Source organism: Pristis pectinata, chromosome 8 (genome assembly GCF_009764475.1).
Source record: "Pristis pectinata isolate sPriPec2 chromosome 8, sPriPec2.1.pri, whole genome shotgun sequence".
Classification (NCBI taxonomy): Eukaryota; Metazoa; Chordata; class Chondrichthyes; order Rhinopristiformes; family Pristidae; genus Pristis; species Pristis pectinata.
Window position 1 is genome coordinate 71,334,945 of NC_067412.1, and position 22,192 is coordinate 71,357,136.

A 22,192-nucleotide genomic window follows, 5' to 3' on the forward strand; every position below is an offset into this window, starting at 1 on the left:
CTTTGAAATGCTCTGAAAAGATTAATCTATTGACATCACTTTTGCATCATTAGGATAAATAACTAACCCCCCCAACTAACAGCCAATGCTTTGAACTAATTTTTCAGCTTAGTCTTTTAATCAAGCACACCTAATCAGTTCCCCGTCTTGGGAAAAAAAAACCTGGATCCCATATTCAAAGCTTCTTGATGCAATTACTTGCAACAAAAATAAATTGTTTTCTTCTTCATACCTGACATTAGCCCAACCAGAAGCATTACCAGCCATCCAGAAAAAGCATCACTCAGACCCTTAATGAGTGCACACAATGATTCCTTACTTTTGCTTGCAATCTAGTAAGAGAAACAGAAAAATTAAAATGCAATCGTTTTCTTAAAGTGTCCCACCTAAATCAATCATGACACCACATAAATGAATGATGTCATTATATACTATCACCATTTTGTTTTCAGCAACACACAGAGGAGTTGCAGGAATTCAGTGAGTCAGGTAGCGTCTATGGAGAGAAGTGGATAGTTGCTGTTGTTTCGTGTTGAGACCCTTCATCAGGACTGAAGAGAAGGGAGATGGCCAGTGTAAAAAGGTGGAGGGGGGGGGGGGGGTGGGAGGGATGGAGCAAGAGCTGACGGGTGATAGGTGAATCCAGGTGAGGGAGGGAGGAGCATGGGAATGATGCAAAAAGCTGGGAGGTGATTTATTCCATGTCCCACTGTCCTCTCCTATCTCTGCCACCATTTTGTTTTGCAAGTCTAGCACAAATGGTAGAAGACACAATCAAATGTCAAAAAGTAACTATTAACATGAAAGAACTTCTGCCTTTCTGTTGCAAGTGTTACAAGATTAAAATTGCAGCACTTGATTCCACTAGTGCATTTCTGGATCCATTAATTCTCTTGCTCTTTTGAGGGAGCATCTAAATAATGTTTCATCTTCTGGTCTGAGAAGTGTTAGGATTGTGTTTTACTGTTCAATGTACTGGTTCTTCGTCAAAGAAAGGATTCTTGAATTACTTAATTAAGCATTAGTTCCAAAAGTTTATATTTGTTTTTAAGTAACACAGCATTGAACCCATGGAGAAGAACAAGATTCCTCGTAAACAAACATAGAAAAAGCTTGATAGAGATGAGGCATTTTGCTTAGTCCTCTGTCATTTAGGTCTACTCAGTTACAGCCATCTTTTCCTATCTCAGCAATACGCTAGTATCTTTTTACTCCGTTGATCAATTAAAATACCTACTAAATGGGTAGTTTTATCCAATGCTTGTAGGTATTTTTGGAATGCTACTTTCAATAAAGTAATAATACTCAAATGATATTGATATTCTGGCTATACTGGTCTAAAATTAGCAGTGTGACCAACTTAAAATTATAGCCTTAGCTCTTTACAGAGCTTGCAGTCTGGTAAGCTATTAAGTTTTTTTTTAATGTGCCAATGCCAGAAAATTTAAATTTAAACAAGTAAACATTTTAAATAATTATTTCTTCTTTTCCATTTTTGAGAGGTAATTATGTGATTGCAAAGAAACTGCCATTTTCTTTTGATGTAATCTACTCATTTTGTCTTGTCCAAGAACAAATCCAGTTTTACACATCTTCCACATTACTACCTATAGTTAATTGGACATACTCTGCAAATTTCAACAGCATAGCTTTAATTAACCTGTCGCAAGTAATTTGAATACATGACAAACAACAGTGCCCCCACATTTCTTGAAAGTTTAAATTTGGGTACTATTGTTTCTGTAATCTGCTTATTCTTGAGTACGTACAAATGAAATCTAGCTGGATTTCAACTAACTAAAGTTTTTTTGGTATTTCTTTTTTTGTATCTTATGATCTATTATCCTCCTTGACTTTTACCACCGTCATTTCTTTGTTATTAACTTAGAAACATTCTATATGCCTGCTGTTTATTTTTTGTTGGGTTGGAATTCAAAGAAATGACAGCTACATGAAGTGCAGGAAGTGCATTAGATAGGTGGTAGCATTACAAACCTCAATCTGACAAGAGAGCCATCATTTTTATATATGATACATTACTGCAAGAATTCCACAAATAATTAGAAGTACAAGTTAATATTTTTGAATTATAGACCCTCAATGAGCATATTCTGTGCCTTTTTCTACTAGACTCAAGGACAGCTTCTATCCCACTGTTATCAGGCTCTTGAATAGACCTCTCATGCGCTAAAACATGGACTCTGGATATCCCAATCTACCTTGCTGTGGCCCTGGTAATTAATTCTATATACCTACACTGCACTTTCTCTGTAACTATTTTTCTTTATTTTTTTTACTACCTTGATGTAATTATATATGGGATGATCTGTGTGGGTGGCATACATAACAAAAGCTTTGCACTGTATTTCAGTGATAAACCAATAATAGTTAATTTACTTGAACATCCGATTTACTCTCAACCTTCCTCTGTTTTTTCACATTAGTCCTTCTCTCCCTCTCCCTGATAATCACTTTTTTCTCTCACATTCCATGTCTTTCATTCCCTTGCTCCTTACCTTTCTCTCATGCACGGTCATTGGAGCTGCTATTTGATTTAAAAGAAATACAAAAAGAGTGATAACATTGCCACCACAATCTTAAGCTTTCATTGGATCATAAGCTTTTGGAGCAGAAAACAATTCTGATAATGTTACATCTCCACTCCAGTGCTCAATAACTAAATATATATATCATATCACATATCAATAAAACAGCATTTGTATTGCTCCTAATTTTGCTCCTTTTCTGGGGCTCCATAATAGTTTATTCTCTGGAGTGCGTAAAGTCCCTCTGCTCTAAAATGCACTTGGGCCAGCATGAAATGGTTTATAGAACAACTTACTTAATCAGTTTGTTAGTCCAAACAAAAAGTTGCTTACTTCATTTAAACCGAGTTCTTTATAGTATTTGGCCTTTCTTAAATCATGATTTGATGTACAGGAACATACAATATGACCTTTTACCTCAAGAGAAAAGTAAACAGGTAGCATTTGGCTACTCCTGCCTTATCCAACTCAATTATCATACGTTTAGTTCTAGAAGGACATTTTATCCCCATTTCTGAAACTTTCATGCCTAGATATCAAGGATAGTGTTTATAACAGTTTTAGTCAGGTGCACTACATTTAAGTGATTCATATGTGACTTTAAATGGAGATTTAAACACACCTCTCTGTGTCTGTCTCTGTCCCTAGATTTCTCACGGACCCAGTCGATCGTATTGAAATCTTCATACGTCCCCACACCAGGAAGTGGTTCATCAAAAAAATCCATCATCTTACTTGCACCATTCATTCCTGCTCCATTATATTGTGTGTATCCTGTACAAGAACAAATGAATATAAAATATATACAATGGAAAGAAAAACATGTGCACATTAGTTAAACTGTGGCAGAAAGAATCCTCTTTTAAAGACCGATACATTCCATAGCCTAACCAGACCACTACAGTGATCCAGTGCTTTGGGCTGGCTCACGCCACTGTGCTGAGTCACCTGAACAGATGGGTCTATGCTACTGAAATATATACTGTGAGTGTCTACAGATATGCTCATAGTTAAAATTTACAAGGCTGCAGAGGCTAGATTAGGAACATGTATCACAAATGCTGACTATACAAGGAAATAGACTGTGGGTAAGATTCTGATGAAAGTTCAACCTAAAATGTTAACTTTCCCTCTCCACACAAATATTGCATGACCTGAGTATTTCTGGCATTTTCTGCTTTATTTCAGATTCAGCAACAGCAGTATTTTGCTTTTCAATATGGTGTAAGCTTAATTGATTTCTAGGTCATTGTTGGTAGATAAGATTCCCATTGCGAATTATGGACCGTTGAAATAAAGAGTGACTGTCACGACACAAACGGGAATGCCGGCAGTTTAATCGAAGTACCTACAAATGTAAAATATTCTAGACAGTTTAGACTTTTTTTGATTCCTTGATAATGAGTTTCTTAGAACAGTGCTTGTTCATTAAGGCAAAAGTGGGGTGGGGTAAGGTGTTGGGCATCAGATAGGAGCAGAATTCCAGAGAAAGTAATTGAATATCTATCATAATTCTAGAATCTTTATAGCACCTAAAAACATTGAAATAAAAAGTATGTGGTCTTAGCATATTCCTTATGGATAATCTTCATGGAGAAACAATAGCACAAACAAAACATCAAATGGATACTCAAGCAGTAAGACTTTAACAGCAGTGTGGAGGAACAGAGGGATCTTGGGGTCCAAGTCCATAGATCCCTCAAAGTTGTTCTGCAAGTTGATAGGGTGGTTAAAGCAGTGTATGATGTGCTGGCTTTCATTAGTTGGGGAATTGAATTCAAGAGCTGTGAGGTAATGTTGCAGCCCTATAAACTTCTGGTTAGACCACACAGAGTATTATGTTCAGTTCTGGTCACCTCCATTATAGGAAGGATGTGGAAACTTTAGAGAGGGTGCAGAGGAGATTTACCAGGATGCTGCCTGGATTGTGGAACGTGTCTTATGAGGAAAGGTTGAGCAAGCTAGGGCTTTTGTTTTTGGAGCAACGCAGGATGAAAGGCAACTTGATAGAGGTGTATGAGATTATGAGGGGCATAGATCGAGTGGATAGCCAGCATCTTTTCCCCAGAGCGGAAATGGGTAATACCAAAGGACATCAGTTTAACATCAGAGGAGGAAAGTTTAGGAGAGATGTCAGAGATAGGTCCCCCCCACCCCGTGCCCCCCCCCCACCAGAGTGGTGAGTGCCTGGAACGCCCTGACAGGGATGGTGGTAGTGGCTGACACAATAGGGAAATTTAAAAGACTCTTAGATAGCCACATGGATGTAAGAAAAATGCAGGGCTATGAGCTGGTAGGAGAGAAGGCTTAGATTGATCAAGGAATACATTTATATTGGTCGGTACAACATGGTGGGCCGAAGGGCCCATACTGTGCTGGTCTATGTTCTCTGCCTGCAGCATCTGATGTCTATAGCACTATGTATTATGGAAGTAGAGGACATGAAATAGTGTTGTTGGGCAGAAGACAATATGCCGTTCACCTGCCCCGAGTGCGGGAAGGGCTTCAGCCACTCCTTCTCCCTGCTGAGACACCAGTCCACTCTCACCAGGGAGAGGCCATTCACCTGCTTGGAGTGTGGAAGGGGTTCACTCAGCTCTCCAACCTGCTGACCCACACGCGGGTCCACACCGGGGAGAGGCCGTTCACCTGTTCCGAGTGTGGGAAAAAGTTTGGTGATTCTTCTCAACTGCTGAGGCACCAGCGGACTCACACTGGATACAGACTCTTTGCCCCCACTGGGCATTGGAAGGGATTCGCTGAATCGTCCAAACTGCCAGTGAAGGGGGAGGAAGGTTAAATGTGCTGTCTGTGGAATATTCAAAGGTTGCCGCTGCTGAGACACCAGTCCTGCATGGATTCTGCAGGCATGGTAGTGTAGCAGTTCGCGTAACGCTATTACAGCACCAGTGACCCCAGTTCAATTCCGGCCACGGTCTGTAAGGAGCTTGTACATTCTCCCAGTGTCTGCGTGGGTTTCCTCCGGGTGCTCCGGTTTCCTCCCACATTCCAAAGACGTACGGGTTAGGAAGTTGCGGGCATGCTACGTTGGTGCCGGAAGTGTGGTGACACTTGGGGGCTGCCCCCAGAACACTCTATGCAAAAGATGCATTTCACTGTGTTTTGATGTACATGTGACTAATAAAGAAACCTTACATGAGGGGAGATAGGACAGAAATTAGAGATGCAAGGAAGTCTTAGTTATTGAAAGGAAAGGGGCAGGAAACACACAAGATTCAAGACAACTTTTTTGCAGTAAAAAGGTGTTTGCATTTGTATTCTACAATAATCCTGTAATTCTGAGTGGTTCAGGCAGACAAGTGAAAGGATCAGCTGGCAAAACATTTTGGTTGTTTAGTCCCAAGAAACATTACTTTGGAAAACTAAACTTCAGCAGTTTATAATATTTTGGGTTACGTCTGTGAGTTAACATTATGATGCCTCTACCTTTAGACTTTAAAAGCTGTGCATCAGTCTGGGGAAGAAATGTGTTAACCAAGTCCTTCCCCAAATTCTAACATAGTTCTGAATGTTACAGAATGAAAAATGAAAGAGAGATGGAAAGATAAAAGACATTTTTTTTTTACACAAGCTGTGGCAATTTGTTATTGCTCTGTTAATTTGTACTTGAACTAGTTTGAACTTCATTGCACTTTAGTTGGTAATTCAGGGTTAATCATTTAAAGGTGCAAATCTTCCAATAACTGCTGAGCTACCCCAGCTTGCTAGTTGCACATTCTGCACAGCATGCCATTTCTTCCAGAATGTCTCTGGTTACACTCTTCTGACACACGATTACAAACCCTCCATACTCCCCTCCCCCAACTGATCAGTGAATCCCCATGCAGCGCAAGGCCTTTATGACCGAATGACTGACCCTGCCCTTGACAGCTGTGGGGCCCCACTCCCAGGGTTACTAGATGTCAACCCTATCAGCCAGCTCAGATGTTTGTTCATGAGTATAGGGAATGCTCCCTTTACCTAACATTTCTATATCACCAGGCATTACATGTTATCACTTTGATATCTATTGCGGGACCAATTCTTTTCTTCACTTTGGAAAGTCCTGAAGAACTAGCATAAATGGCACAGGACTGCACATACACTGAAGAGAGTAAACAAGGTGAAGTCAGTCATAATTGGCAACACCAACTGTCAGTTTAAACAAAATGCAGGAGCAACTCTCTCACGCCTTAGCAAAAGGATGAAATCAGAGTAGAAGAGTGAGAAATGAGTCGGGATTTTTAGCAGATGATACATAGGAAGGAGATAATCCAAGGAGACAGCAAATTTGAAAGTTAGAAGCGGTAAGAACTAGGTCAGAATAATGGTTGTAAACATGATATAGAAAAAGCCAAGATAGGCTTTGGAAAGACAGAAATTGGAGACCAAAAGATGAATTGTACCACTTTTTAAATAAACACTAATTTTTTTTTACCCCATCATGGGGGAAAATGCTTACATTGTATTTGATCAGATCTACATTTCCAGCACCCTACTCTATAACTGGGTATTGTACATGAGATATAGTGAAATTCAATCATACTACAGATAGAACATATCCATATGAACATAGCCAGTAAGATATACTTGACCATTAAACCACAGGCACATATTCTGTCAGCATTTTTATACAGGTTCCATTATTTTAAGCCTTTCAATTTGTTTAGTTTCTGCCTATACAAGGTATTTTCTATTTATTGTTGCTTCTATAATGTAATCTCTAAATTGTAATTTGATTAACTTCATTGTTCAACATAGGTCAGAAATTTCTGCACTCAAACACCAGTTAAAGCAGTGTTAGCATTGCAGAGTTGGGATTTCTTGTGAGATTTGTGCATATTAAATGATACAAGATACCCAAAGAGTGCAAGAAAATTAGCATTAAGTAACACAATGAACAAGTCACCAGTATATTTAATATTTTTTCAACATTTTGAAAAGAGATCTTTTAAACTTAGAATTTTTTTAAAAATAGATTCAAATCAGTGATGAATCTGCAGTTTCCCACTTAATGAAGGAAGCAAGGTTGAATACCATCTGTGAGCTATTCTGTAAGCAGCTTAACTTTATTATGCAACGTTCAGATTGGTAAACTTCCTATGCAATTCGTTCTGATTCTCAAGTCTATAATTCATTGACCCCAGATTTCAAGTAAGGAGTATCACTTGAAGGAAGAGAAGATTTGTTTGCTTTCAACTTGGCTTTTCTTTAAGCAAGGCACCTTAGCAGGTGCATGAGATCTTTGAAAAATTAAGAAAGGATGACAGGGAAGATGAGTAAAAATATTTGACTCTTTATATTCAGGAGAAAGTAAAGGGAAGAAATTAGTGAAAGAAGGTTGCAGAGGGAAAAATGCCCACTTATGTTCTTAACTATATTTTAAATAGAATATTCAACTCTTACTACTTGTAATATACTGCAGGATTCATCTGAAAACAATTGCTAACTTCAGCATTTCAAGAACATACCAGCCAGCCTCCAGTACTATAAACAATTTTAGGAAAGAATGCAAAGCAAAATGTTTCTGAAAGTTAGTGGAAAATTACCCTTTTCATTGAGGCACATGTGTGAGATAAGGAGTAGTTATCATTTTCTTTCACAGCTTTACTATCCTTCCTTAGTAATCAATCTATTTTTTTTTATTTTGCCCAGAGCCAGTGGGGAGACATTCCAAATCATAATGCTGATAACCATTTCACCTTTGTCAAGCTGTAAATTTGAACTATTTTAATTTCTGTGCAATTCTTTTCACTTCAGGTTTTCAAGAAAACTACAGAATACATTACTGATCCCATGTTCCCAATGGAAGCCTTATTTAAAAGGAAGTCAATTCCAGTACTTGCCACTAGCACATGCCATTTTGATTTGTCAGCACTTCCTTCCAGAATGCAGGCATGATGCCGACAATCCCACAAATAATCTTGTAAATTTTGAATTAAATTATTCTGCTTGATTGCTCATCAAAAAAGTTTTGGTTTATAACCCAATTACTTATTTTCCATAAAATGTCAAAATCTGTTAAGTGCTACAAAAAGGATCGCAATAAGTTTCATTCAATTACTGAAAACTATGGCTTGAACTTGCCAAAAAGAGAACATAGATTGCTGAGTTCATCTAAAAACAATAATCACACAAATGTTATCAAATTGATAACTGCACAACATTTTCAAATTTAAATCTACACTCATGTTCGTGAGAATATTTGCATTCTAATTATGTAATCTTAGAAAACAGAGGGAGACAAATGAATATGAAGCAGTTTTTGTGATTGAATTAAAATACGGCATGTTTTATAAAATCATATGCATTCATATCTATAACCCTTTAGAAAAAGTTTTGCAAGCTAAAATCTTGGCACCAAAAGATCCTTAATTGGGAGCAGTTGGAAACAAAGGACTTTGGATGCTTTAATTTATACCATTCTCATGGAATCCAGGCATGAATTTAATTCAGCCCTTAAAACAGTCTTGTTCCTAAACTGTGACATATGTATTCTTTTTATTGGTTCAAAATTATTATAAAAGCAAGCCCTACAATAAATTACACACATTTAGCAATAGTTGGCAACCGAAGAGTTCTGTTAATTTACCAGGATCATTCCCCTACCAATACATTAGGTTCTATAATCCCCTCCCAGTAGATCAATCAATTTAAAACACTCCTAGTAAATCCAACAAAATTATTCCCTTCCAGTAAAACCACCACAGGTAATCCTGGTTATTGAAACACCTTGTTGAGTGCTGAATATACCCCCCACCCCACACAGAGGGTTGTTGGAGTCTGGAATGCACTGAGGATGTGGTGGAGGCAGATGCCCTTACAACATTTAAGAAACATCCAGACAAGTGCTTGAATTGCCAAGGCACGGAAGACTAGGAACCTATGCAGGTAAGTAGGATTAGTGTAGGTACAATGGGTGGCATGGACACGGTGGGCTGAAGGGCCTACTTCTGTGCTGAATGATTCTAGTGATTTGAAGTTCAAGACACAGACATGAGTTTAAGAAGTGAAACGGTTGCAGGCAGCAGGGCCACTCAAATCAAAGCTTCCCTGTAAATGGATAATTTTCTGCAACCATTTGCTGCTTGGACCCACTGTTGATCCATAGAATGATCAGTATCTGCAACTAGTTTGGACTGGGCTTCGGGCTAGAGTCAACTTCAGCAAAAGCAACTGATCCGACTGATCCTTTGTTCCTTTCACTATTGGGTCTGATTACCAGAAGGTGCTGGGAACCTGGATCACAGGAATCAGTGCATTGGCAATAAATGGTTGGAGTAAATAGTCAAAGTGAAAATGACATCAATCCAGGAGCTTAATAAATTCAAGCCAGTAAAATTACCCTGCCGTATTATTGGACATGCACTTACAGAGGTCTGGCTATATGGAGATGTGTCAAATGCAAGCTTGCTGCTTGACAAGATGAATGGATGGGAAAAATGAGGCAACACTTATGATGGTGTTCAGAGTTCTGAAAGGAATATTGCACTAGGATCAGCAACAAATTACTGTAGTGCCTTTGGTGAATCCATTGAAGAAAATTGTTGGGGAAGCAAGGAGGAAGACTGTATAGGAAATAAATCTAACAAGTATCTAAACTATGTATTTTAAACAGAAATTCTACATGATCAAAGAGACTGCAAAATGTATTTTTTTTTACAAAACAATGCAAATAGTTTCATCAAAATTCTCCATGAAAATGAAACAGGAAGTCATAATGCAAGATACCGGAGCAATGTCTTCTCAGCTCTGTAAAGAACTAAATACTAAAACTACAATATGTTGCAGAATGAGGGAAAAAAAAGTTAAGTTACAATGACAGCTCTTAATGGAAGTATTTTGTCTGCTCAATAATATCCTTCATTTATTCTGAGACAATCATTGTTTCATTTTGACAATACTATTGATATATCTGATTTACACAATATACCATTATAGCTTCTTTATTTCTACACAAAGCAAGGAACTCAAATGCCAGCCTAGGGTCATAGTCTGTAAACCAGAGATTAGTGCAAACATAAGTCCATCCAGAAAACCTTGGCTTGTAAGCAAAACAGTGTCAACACAGCAGGTTCTGAAAGATGGCTCTGATGTACTTCAATCACAGATTTTCCATGCAACTCTACTCTTGATTTTCCTATCAACACAGGGTTTTATTTTGTCCTTCACAAAAGCTCCCATTCAGGCACTGCTTACCTTAACATTTGCTCGAATATAATTAACAGTTTCAGGAAAAGCGAGCAAGCATGTGTAACTTGGACATCAATAGCACCAGCAAGTACTCCAAATGAATCTACCCAGCAATAAATGCTTGTCTTTCCAACAAGTAGCTGTAATTTGACCAACTGGAAATCACCTACAAAGCCCTGCTTACACTGCCTATGAAGTTATCAGACAAGACACGTGATCTAAACTATGGATTAACATTATGAGCCAGACACTCTTACTCCTTTCCTTTTCAAGATCTGGAACAGCAAAGTGAAGGAGAACTCTCCACTGTAAATCGCTGGGGATTATCGCAAGATGCAAAACCTTATGCAACTGACTCAGATATTTTAAACACTGTTCAACAAAAGTAGTTTGAATTCAGTAAAATGATTTGAAGTGTATTTAGTAAATATTATGCTTTTAACATAAACTTGTGCCCAATGTAGTAACCTAGAAAGCAAAATCTGCCAAGGTCAGAAATCTGAAATAAAAACAAAGTGTTAGAAAATCAGCTTCAATTCAATGGCTGACACGGTGTTGCAATAAAAACTATTTATTTTAATTGAAATTAGAATTGGTAGCACACAGAAATAGTACTGTGCAACCTAACTTACTGGAAGACAGCAATGTTGCTAATGTTAAGCATTTATTTATTAAAGGCTGCAAGGACAAGCCAGCGAATGACTATCATAATATCAGTGGTGAGGAATATCAATGGTGGGGAAGTTACTGGAAGGGATTCTGAGAGACAGGATCTATCTGCATTTTGAAAGGGAAGCACTTAGAGATGGCATGGCTTTGTGCATGGGAAATCGTGCAAGAGTCATTCGCTGGCTTGAAGCTAATTTTCTAACACTTTGTTTTTATTTCAAATTTCTGACATTGACAATTTTTGATGCCAATATCAGGAAAAACAATATACGAGAATCCGGAGTCTCTATTCATGTAGGAATTTGAGGCAACTAAATCGAAATGTATTTAAGTATGCTTGCAATGGTAACACCCTTATCAGAGGCAGAAAGTAGCCGGATCAGAACTCTATGGATCTGAGCATAAAACTCTAGGTTCAAACTCCAGTGTACTATACCAAATTTGTGGGGGCTACCCAATGTTGGCATGGGGCCAACAGATGTCAGCCCTTACCAGACATCAGAGACGCTTATGGAAAACTGACTGAATCAGGTCAGAGGCTGGCACCAGAAACTTGCCTCAGGCAGATCCCTTTTAATGTTATTTACTTACCTGCTTAGTTTTTGGTCCCCTTCCTCTACTCTAACTCCATGGTATTCTGCCACATTTCCCCCACCTCATCCCAATCTTTGCATGACACTCAGTTCTAATGACCAATCTCCCAACCCAACACTGCTACTACTGATGTGACCATGCCTGGCCAAAAAACAGTCTCAGCTACCAACCTCTCCCTCCCAATCATCACAGGCTCTCAACTGCTGACCATCACCCCACCAACTAATGCCAGTAGTTTCCTTACTTGCAGTGCTTGATCCCCAACTTGATTGCCAATTGGAGCCTTGACTCACCAGCTGCCATCCCTGACTAATGATTGCAGCCCCACCCCACCTCACCACAGCAGCTGATTCACTTATCATCTGATTCACTTATCATCTGATTCATTAACTTTTAAGACAAGATAAGAAAAGATTTCTTTATTAGTCATATGTACATTTAAACACAGTGAAATGCATCTTTGCGTAGAATGTTCTGGGGGCAGCCCACAAGTGTCGCCACGCTTCCAGCGCCAACATACAAGCCCACAACTTCCTAACTTGTACGTCTTTGGAATGTGGGAGGAAACTGAAGCACCCAGAAGAAACCTGTGCAGTCACGGGGAGAACTTAAACTCCTTGCAGACAGCGGCTGGAATTGAACCCGGGTCGCTGGCGCTGAAATAGCATTACGCTAACTGCTACACTACCCAACCTGGAGCCTTGCTCTTCAATGACACCCCTTCCCTGGACTTACCCGATTTCGACTGTATGTTCTCCACTGGGAGGCGGTGTCAAGAAAAGTTCTTACTTCATGCTAGTCCTGTTCAGAAATTTAATTTCATGGTGGCAAGTCCACAACTAAATATTTATTGATCTATTGCATTTCGATAAATAACTAGGCATGCACTTCTTGAAATAATAAATTTTTCAGTTCCTGTTAACATCCTTGCAGTGTCACTGTCTTTGCTTCATTAACTTCATGTGGGAAATCAATCAATACCTTTCAGTTACTCCTATTCCACGAAGCAGTGCAATGCATATTATGAGACTGGACTTTGCTATTTAAAGCAGTGTACAGATAAACTGGTTAAAAATTAAATTCTGTATTACCAAATAAAACAAGTCTTTGAATACAGGACAACATTTTTTTCCTGATTCATACAAGTCACCATCAACCTGCTCTACAACATTCTCTGAAGGTGACCCAGAGAAAATACACCAATTACGAGCTAGAGACTTACTAAACATACAAAGGATTGATAAGAACTTCTGGTAACTGATTAATTCCCAGGCTTTTTCTAATGCCGTTCTACAACCAGTTACTTTGTGCGCGCTGAGGCAGTTCTGCAGTGTTGCTCATCAGCTTTTTCTAACTATTAGCCTGCAGCTTTCAGTGCATCAAGTCCATAATTATGCAAGGATAATCAGTAACTTAAAAATATAGCACACTGGAAATTATATATAATAACAGAAAATAGTGGAAGCACACAGCAGATCACACAACATCTGTGAATAGAGGAGAAGGGAGGTCAGGAGGTGGAGGAACTGTAGTGAACAAAACTAATTTCTTCACTTCTCCAAGGATATCCAAGACCAGCAGAATAAGGTTTCGGGGTTTGCAGAAATGTCAGACTTCACCAAGCGTGAGGCATTGTCAAATGCAGCCACACATCATCCTTGGAGCTCACAAAGGCCAACAATCTCTCAACGTGCAACTGGTCTGTGATAATTTCTAACACATTATGGTTTTAAGTTCTAGATTCACAAGCAGTTATTATGAGAAGTTTATTGTTGATTCTAAACTCCACTTCTGCTCCAATGAATGCATTCAAGAGTGGCTACTTAAGAAAAATGATTTTCTCCTCTAGGCGTAGCTAATGACATCAATACACTGGAAAAGATGATACACAATTTGGCATAAAAAGACAGAATGCTGGAAGAACACAGCTGATCAAGCAGCATCCAGGGAAACAAAAGGTGCAAATTGTTGTTTCAAATTGAGACCTGATGCAGTTCTTTGAGTGTTTTTATTCCAGACTACAGTGTCTGAAGACTCTTTTGTCTTCACAGAATTTAGTGCCATCACAAGACCCCCTCAATGAACACACCATCAAGCCACTGAAGCAAAGGTTCTGGTATCTGAACATATCCAGAGACGTGCTTCAGTACAGCTCTCAGCGGATGTGTTATTCACTCTGATTTCTAAAGATATTGCCATGCTGTGCAGCAATACCTGTGATTCTGGACGACAAAGGAACATGATTCTGAAGACATGAGGATAGTGAGGATGCACTGTGATGTAAAAACTTGCCTGCAGCCATATTTGTTTGACAGCAGCTTTGACCAAAACTATCAAAATGTGAACAATCCCTCCCCCAATCTTTGTACCCCATGGCAAGGTGCACCTGCCCAGTGAAGAAGCTAAATGGGCAGTTTCTCTCAAAACATTCAATTCAAAGTCATGTTTCTGAAATTTTTATAGTTGTAAAATAACCAGAAACAATAACAAACTAAAATTTCTGGTAAAATCATCTCAAGCCTGTTTCATGCACTCTTCTGCTCTGGTATCCCTACAAGCTGCTTTCATGGTGGCTGAGAAACAGTGGGTGGAAAGCTACTGTGGGCACTATTGTAACTACTCAGAGTGCCTTGAAATTGATGCAACACCTCTGCAGCTGCCATGGAAGCCCTGCCCAGTGGCATTAATGGCACCAGGGATATGCAAGCTGTTATCTTGAGAGAGGATATCTGTTACTAATGATTACCACTTCCACAGTGTTACTGCAAGACGAGATGCATGCTAGGTTGCTGAAAGCTCTGTGTGGATTGGGCAAGGAACTGCAAAAAGGCAGAATGCAATTTTCCAATCCTCTCTAGATACAACAGGGTGCTAATGGACAGGATAAATGTTATAAGTTTATTCAAAATAGGGTGAAAAGGCAAAAGCTAACAAGTACAGGCCAGTTAGTTTAACCTCAGTGACGGAGAAACTTTTAAAAACAATAATAATAGCCACTTGTAGAAGTCTGAATTAATAAAAAGATAGTGTGGATGTCTTAAAGGAAAACCATACAAGACTAAAGTGATCAAACTTTTTGGCCCATTATAGAATGTTGATCAATGTAATTCAATAGATTTTGTATAAATGGATTTTTAGGAGATACTTAATAAAGTCCACACAAAAGGCCAGTTTCAAAACCAAAGCCCATGGGATTGGTGATAGCAATAAGGGATTGTCAGAATCAGATTATAATCACTGACTCGTAAAGACAATCCAGAAAGTATTTCCTTAAAGTGTGGTTGAGGCATTTTCAATTTTGACTTTCAAAAGAGAAGTATTTGTAGTTACAATAAATTTACTGTGGGAAAGAGCAATGAAATGGATCTAACTAAACATACACTAAAGCCTATAGAAATGATATGGGGCTGATGTCCTCTTCTGTTTTGCAACAATTCTCCGATTCATTTCTATATTTCATTAGGAACTTATGGAACATTTTTAAAACCCACTGAACTGTTAATGTACAAACAAAATACAATTTCAAATTACATCTCTAAATCATTTAAAAGTTGGAGATTCCTTACTCCAATGAGAAACACATTTCTGTTCATCACTTGTTTTGCATTTGAAGCATTTCTACCATATGGGCAGTAAGTAAGAGAGGAAATCTTGCCCAATTTTGCTTTGTTAACTCAAGGCTGCTCTGGAAAACCAAAAGATTCATACTACTTCTTTGGCTTAAATTAACTGCTATTCATAGTTTTTTTTAAATGAAAGCACAATGGAATTTTTTTCCAAAACAGTTATAACATATAATTCTTAAATAGAAGCTATATGAATTCACAACAATTTAGCAAATATAACTAACACATGGATTACAGAAAGTTTGCCTGGAACTAATTACTAGGAAATTCTTCACTTGTAATATGCTAAATAAGACAGAACCAGATTGGACTATAAGCATTGACAAATCAAATAAAGTGATTTCAAGGCAGTCTTATGACAAATGATTTCATAACTATTTAAAATTGGGATCTTGTAATTGTGAATACAACTGCCTTGCACATGACCTACTGAAACATCTGCAGGTTTTGTAGTTTAATACCTTTTTGTGGTTCCCTGTCTAGTGGAGGAACATCATCTGCCAAAGAAAAGTCCAGAGGTGCTCCTGCGATCTCCACCATATCTTCATCGCTAGTGTTGCTCTGGCAGCTATTAAAACTCCCCCTTCGGTAAAATTGATCACTGGCCATTTCTGTTTGCTACAACCTACAAGACAAAGACAAAATATTTGAAAACAATTAGGGACGCTGTAGCAGAAAATTTCAAAACTGCTTTGCGAGCACTTCTGGTACATTGTCTTAATGTTAATGCCACACTGCACTGCGCAAGATATCTTTTTTGAGAAAGACAGAATTCATCAACAATTTATATTCACATAGCACCTTCAACCTAGAAGCTCAAATATACAGTGGTGTTTTTCCTCAGGGCTAGGTATCTGAAAAATTGATATCTTTCCAGAGAAAGATGGGATTAGAACCATTTCCTGTTTGGGTTGTGCCCCTTTCATTGATTTGAATGGGCTCTTCTAACGTTGAGTCACCCCCACACAGCTGGTGTAATTTTCTTGCCAGATATGCACCAAATGCATCACTTCCCATGCAATGTTTTGCCTGGAAAATTAGTGCAACATTTTTCCCATAAGTGCCAGACACTGAGATCAGCAAGACAAACAGGTTTTAACAAAATAAATCCAGACTGTAACCCAACTTACTTAAATCCCACTGCCAATCCACTCTTCTTTGGGCTTTCCCACTGTCACAACAACTCACTCTGCACACCCACACACCAATTCTCAAACTCCCCAACCCAGACCATCCAGCAAATCTACTGCATGTCTTTTAGGATGCAGAGCAAATTCTAAAGTCCAAAGATCTCCCTACAAAATTGCAAAGTGGATAGATACCAAACCATGGAAGAAAAATGCTAGGTTGAAGGAATGTACCAAAATTTGCTGCTAAAATAAGTTAAATTATATGATGTTATTAACATGTAAATGATCCAGTGACTCGTTATGAGGAAGAGATACCCTGTGAGTTCAAAAGTTTTAAAGATTTGTGCCTCTAAACCTTCAGGATGACGGAAATAGCAGCTAACTCCTTGAGCTTCATGAAATTTTTGCATGTGCACACTATTTTCCAATTAAACTTACTACAAAAACTGGTAATATATAATGTCAGAGCCTTTTAAATGAAGAGTTTTATAGAGTCATCTACCAGAAATATTAGCTGTTTTTCTTTCCAGATACTGCCACATCTGATGAGTAATTCTAGCACTTTGTTATTCAGGTTTCCAATGTCTGCAGTACTTTTAGGAAAAATTTAAATTGTGATGGTTTGTTCCTCCAGGTAGTGAAGCAATGCTAAAAAATTTTAAAAATTATTTTCTTACTTTTCCTTTTAATCTTATTAACCTGTAAGCAGATCTTTCTTTCCCTGTACTGTTTTGTCTGGAACTAATTTGACTATCAGTGATCTAACTGAAGGGAACCAAATAGAATTTTCCAAGTTTGCTGATAATACTAAACTAGATGGGATTATGAGTATGGAGGAGCATATAGAGAGGTTGGATAACTGAGGTAGTGAGTGAATGGAGAAAGGCATACAATGTGGGAAAATGCAAGGATAGTAGTTTCGTGCACACTTCCAAGAAGCAGAATATTTGTCAAATGGCAGGAGATTGAGTAGTGTTATGTTCAGACAGACCTAGGAGTGCTTGCACACAAGTTACTGAAGGCCAACGATTAAGAGGGTGAATAGTATGTTAAACATTCAGAGGATTGGAATACAGGGGTAAGGAAGTCTTATTTGCATAGGGCCTTGGTCAGTGCAGTTTTGGTTTTCTTACCAAAGATCCACCGAACTGACTCTAGGGATGGTGGGTTTGCTGTGCCAGGAGATTGCATAGAATGGGACAGTATTCTTTAGAAATTTAGAAGAATGAGAGATCTTTATGAAATGTACAGAATTCTTTAAAGGGCTTGACAGGCTAGATGTGAAGATGCTTCATCTGGCTCAAGAATCTAGAACCAGGGTGCACAATTTTAGAATAAAGGGTAGTTCATTTAAGACTGAGATGATGAGAAATCTCTTCTCAGAAAGTGGTAGACCTTTGAAATTCTCTACCCCTAGAGGGCTGTGGAGCCTCGGCCACTAGATTCATTCAAAGACTGATGAATATATGGACATTAAATTATTGATGTGGAGATAGTGATGGAAAATGGCACTGAGGCAGAAATGGCATGGTCTTAATGAATGGCAGAGCAGTAGTGAAGAGCCAGATAATTTATCTTGCTCCTATTACTTATGTGATGTCTTTAATTCACTCTGCTTATTCCTCATTTCTCTATTTCTCAATCATAAAATTTTATTGTTTAGGAATATAAGAACACCAGAAACAAGAGCAAGAGAAAGTTGTACGAGCCCACTTTGCTATGTTATGGTTGATCTGAAGTTTGACCTTTCCTGCCTGATGTCCATATCCCTCAGTTCCCCGTGGATCGAAACTTCTAACTCGTAACACATTTAATGACTCAGCATCCACAAACTCAAAGATATAGAATTCCAAGGATTCACATCCTCCAGAAAAGAAATTTCTCTTCATTTCATCTTCAGGACAAATTTTATCTAACACTATGCCCCTAGCAGGCAAGAACACAAGAAACAGAAGGAGTAGGCAATTGAATCCCTTGTACTCTTTTCACCATTCATAAAAATAATGGCTGATTTACTTCACCACCATGTCACTTGATTCCCCTAATATCCAAAAATCTATCAATCAGTCCTTCTCAGTGACTAGGTGTCAATACCTGTTTTGGGTTGAGAATTCCAAAAATTTACTTTTCTCTGAATGAAGAAATATTTTATCTCAGTCCCAAATGAGCAGCCCTTTGTATTAAGGCTGCAACCCTGGTTCTAGTAGACACCCTAGTCAGGGAAAATATTATCTGTGCATCTCTATCAAGCCCACCAAGAAGTTTGTATATTTCAACAAAATCACTTCTCATTCTCCTAAACTCAAGACAGCATAGACCCTATCTGCTTAATCTTTCCTTATAGGACAAAACCCCTATCCTAGGAATCAAACCAAATGAACCCTGTACCTCAAACAACAGATTGAAGGATTGCTAAATTAGTTGTGCAGCAACTTGAAAAGGAAGTACAAATTAGAACAGGTGGATTCAAAGTCGCATCAGGTAAGGAAAGAAAAATAAAGGCTGGAAATATTAGTTTAAGTGAGTGGAAAAGAAAAAGAAAGTTAATGACAGTAAATGTGAAATTTTATAGTTTTAAGAATGTTCAAATATTAAAACTAAAATTTCAATGCCTGTAACATTAATTTTCAGTGTAAAGGAGGATGACAGGTCAGAATTCATAATACTTAGATTTGAAATTAATTTGATAACTTTGACTGATACAAAGAATAAGTTGCATTTACATACAACCTTTCATGATCTCAGGGTATCCGAAAGTAGTTAGCAACTAGCCAAGTTGCACACAGTAAGCATACAGAAACAATAAAGGGGCTAACAGAGGGATAAACAGAGTTCAATTTATCTTTCCAGTCTGTCACAGTAATGCAAAAATTTCACACCAACCGTTGTAGCTCAGTCATGAGGAAGAAAGTGAAGTGCAGTTATTTCAAAGTTAATAGGAGTGGCACAGTTTAGAGATACTGGTGTTTAATGCAAATTTTGTTTTCATTTGAAGCTGCTGTTCCACTGTGTAACGTATCTGTTATGTTGGTGGCATAATCTGTCCTAATACGTTTCACATAAAAAAAAAGTAGACCAGAGAAATTGAGACAGAATGGTTTAGGAAAGAGTTCTACAGCACAAGATCAAGGTAATTGAATTATCCATTATTGAGAGAAAGGAAATGCACAAGAGATCAGAGCTGGATGATCAATGTGTGAGGAAGAGGTAGCAGAGGTGGAAGGATCTGATGAGGGTAAAGATTTTAAATTGTTTAAAAGGGAGCCACCAACCTGAAAGACAACTTTTGCGTCTTTGCCCTACTTAAGAGTAGGGCAAGTACACGAAAGACTGCTACTACAGTAAGAGGCATTGTATTAGATCCAAAGCTCACCACAGTAAGAGATATTGTATTAAGTTATGCCGACCAAGAAAATCCCAGGCTCAATCCCCAGTTTATGATACACATGTTTACAGAAAAGATGGCAACAAAGCACTACAATTAGCCCAGATATCCTCACATTGCATAGACAGTGAGACCTTGCTGAAATATGTTTGAAAGCACATCAATTAATAGATTCTGCTTGGCTGTGAAACATTTTCATATTAGAACAGTGGCTGTAATTCAATGCAGTGCACATAGTTAAAGAATGACTTCACTGGTTATGGACCTGAAACAGCCTGTTCCAGCACTTCAGTAAAAGGAAGAAAATAAGTCGAGGTAAATGGAAATGTATTTTTTTTTGAGGTCCCTTAGAAAACTGCTAAACCTATAAAAAAAATTGGAGAACTGCATAGAGTATTACAGTACATTTTAGAATTATGAATAGAACTTTTAATTCAATTTAAAAGTGAAATACAAAATTATACACACAACAAACTTTTAGGACATCGAATGATGGTATCAGATTCTTCAACTACTACTTCCTTATATACTTAGTGTGGATCATTTTCTTCCAGTGGCACACATTAATTGTATATAATCCATTACATCTCTCATCAGACTTCAACTTTCAGCAAAACCAAACCACATCAACACCAAGAAATTTATGAAAATTCAGAAGCAGCTGGGATAACCAAATGTACTCTCCAGTTTTTTGATAGCCCAGACTGCGTTCACCATAAAATTTACATTACATTAAGAAATCCACTCCAGGTAAATATTTAAAAGCATGGATAAGCTTCTGGCAGAACATTAAGTTCCTAAAACAAAGTACATGTAGTGATATACAATCAAGTTGAAGAATAGAAGGTTTTGTTTCCAGTAAATAAAGTCCCAAAGCACTTCAGAAGTAAATACAGCTTTCAAAATTAAATTACTTCTACATAATAGGGCACCAACTCTTCTACAAAAACATGGATCAATATCCATTTCTCCTGGGAGATCAACTTCCACTCTCTTCCTTTAATTTTGGTAGTGTTCCAACCAGTAACAATAGTGTTTTCCACATAATATTTGGAATTTTAGTTAAGATTTTTATTTAGATCTAGGAGGTTGCCATTGGCTATGAGAAATGACTTAACAAGCTTATTTTGTCACCAAGACACACTTTCTGAAACCTTAATCCTATTTCCCACTAAAATGTCCAACTTCTGGTCTGGCCCCCAGGTTAGCTTATATTATTAATTGTTCCCTCTCATAAGGTGTGGTGCCTCCTCCCATAGATGTGCAAATCACAACTCCTCTCTATCCTTGTGAACAAACTGCTTGGTTTCTAAACATTCTTTCATATCCAAAGCTCTTGTTTATGGCCTCTAATCCTTCATATCTGGTATCTGCCCAGCCACTGCTAAAACACCTGATCAAAGTCACTCATTACATTTTACATGATTGTAAAGTGGGCAATCCATCTCTCCTTATTCTTCTCAACCTGGGGAAACCCTCAACACAAGTAATATGCCATTTTCCTCCAATGTCTCTCTGCTGTTCCAAATGGTTGAGACTGCAGTGATCTGGGTCCATTCTTACATTAGTCTTAGCAAGAAAGTCATCATCTATTCCTTTCCCTGCATCATTATTTTTGGCATTTACCCAACCTTCAAGGATCATGTGTGGCTAAAACCTTACCCGATCCTTTGATACCCGTCAACTTGATTATTCCAATGCGACTCCAGCCAGCTTACTCCCTCACTCTACCTCTGTAAACACAGTCATCAAGAACTCTGCTGCCTGCATCCCAACCCACACCACATCTTACTCACTCATCACATTTAAGCAGTAACTCGAAGTTTAAAATTCTCACCTTTGTTTTCTAACCCATGGCCTTGCCACTCTCCATCATAAACCTTCTTCAACTCTACAGTCCTTTAAATATCTGTGCTCCTCCAATTCTGGCCCTCATGTTCATCTCCGAATTTAACTGTTTCTCCAATGGCAGCAGTATCTTCACTCAAGTGCTGGAAATCATTCCCTAAGCCCTTCTTTATGAAGCCATTTACAATAATCCTTGTTCTA

General features: G+C 38.2%; 1 protein-coding gene across 5 annotated transcripts in view; it reads right to left on the minus strand.

Annotated features, from left to right (window-relative positions):
- Positions 1 to 22,192, minus strand: part of LOC127573152 (H(+)/Cl(-) exchange transporter 5-like) — a 71,068-nt gene that overhangs the window by 29,193 nt on the left and 19,683 nt on the right. For all 5 annotated transcript variants that reach the window (XM_052021101.1, XM_052021102.1, XM_052021105.1 and 2 more), the window contains exons 2-4: positions 16,090 to 16,253; positions 3,169 to 3,320; positions 233 to 332 (exon numbers count right to left, since the gene is read on the minus strand). In XM_052021101.1, the coding sequence (XP_051877061.1) occupies positions 233 to 332; positions 3,169 to 3,320; positions 16,090 to 16,237 (400 nt within the window). In that variant the 5' untranslated portion in view covers positions 16,238 to 16,253. The remainder of the gene's footprint in view (positions 1 to 232; positions 333 to 3,168; positions 3,321 to 16,089; positions 16,254 to 22,192) is intronic.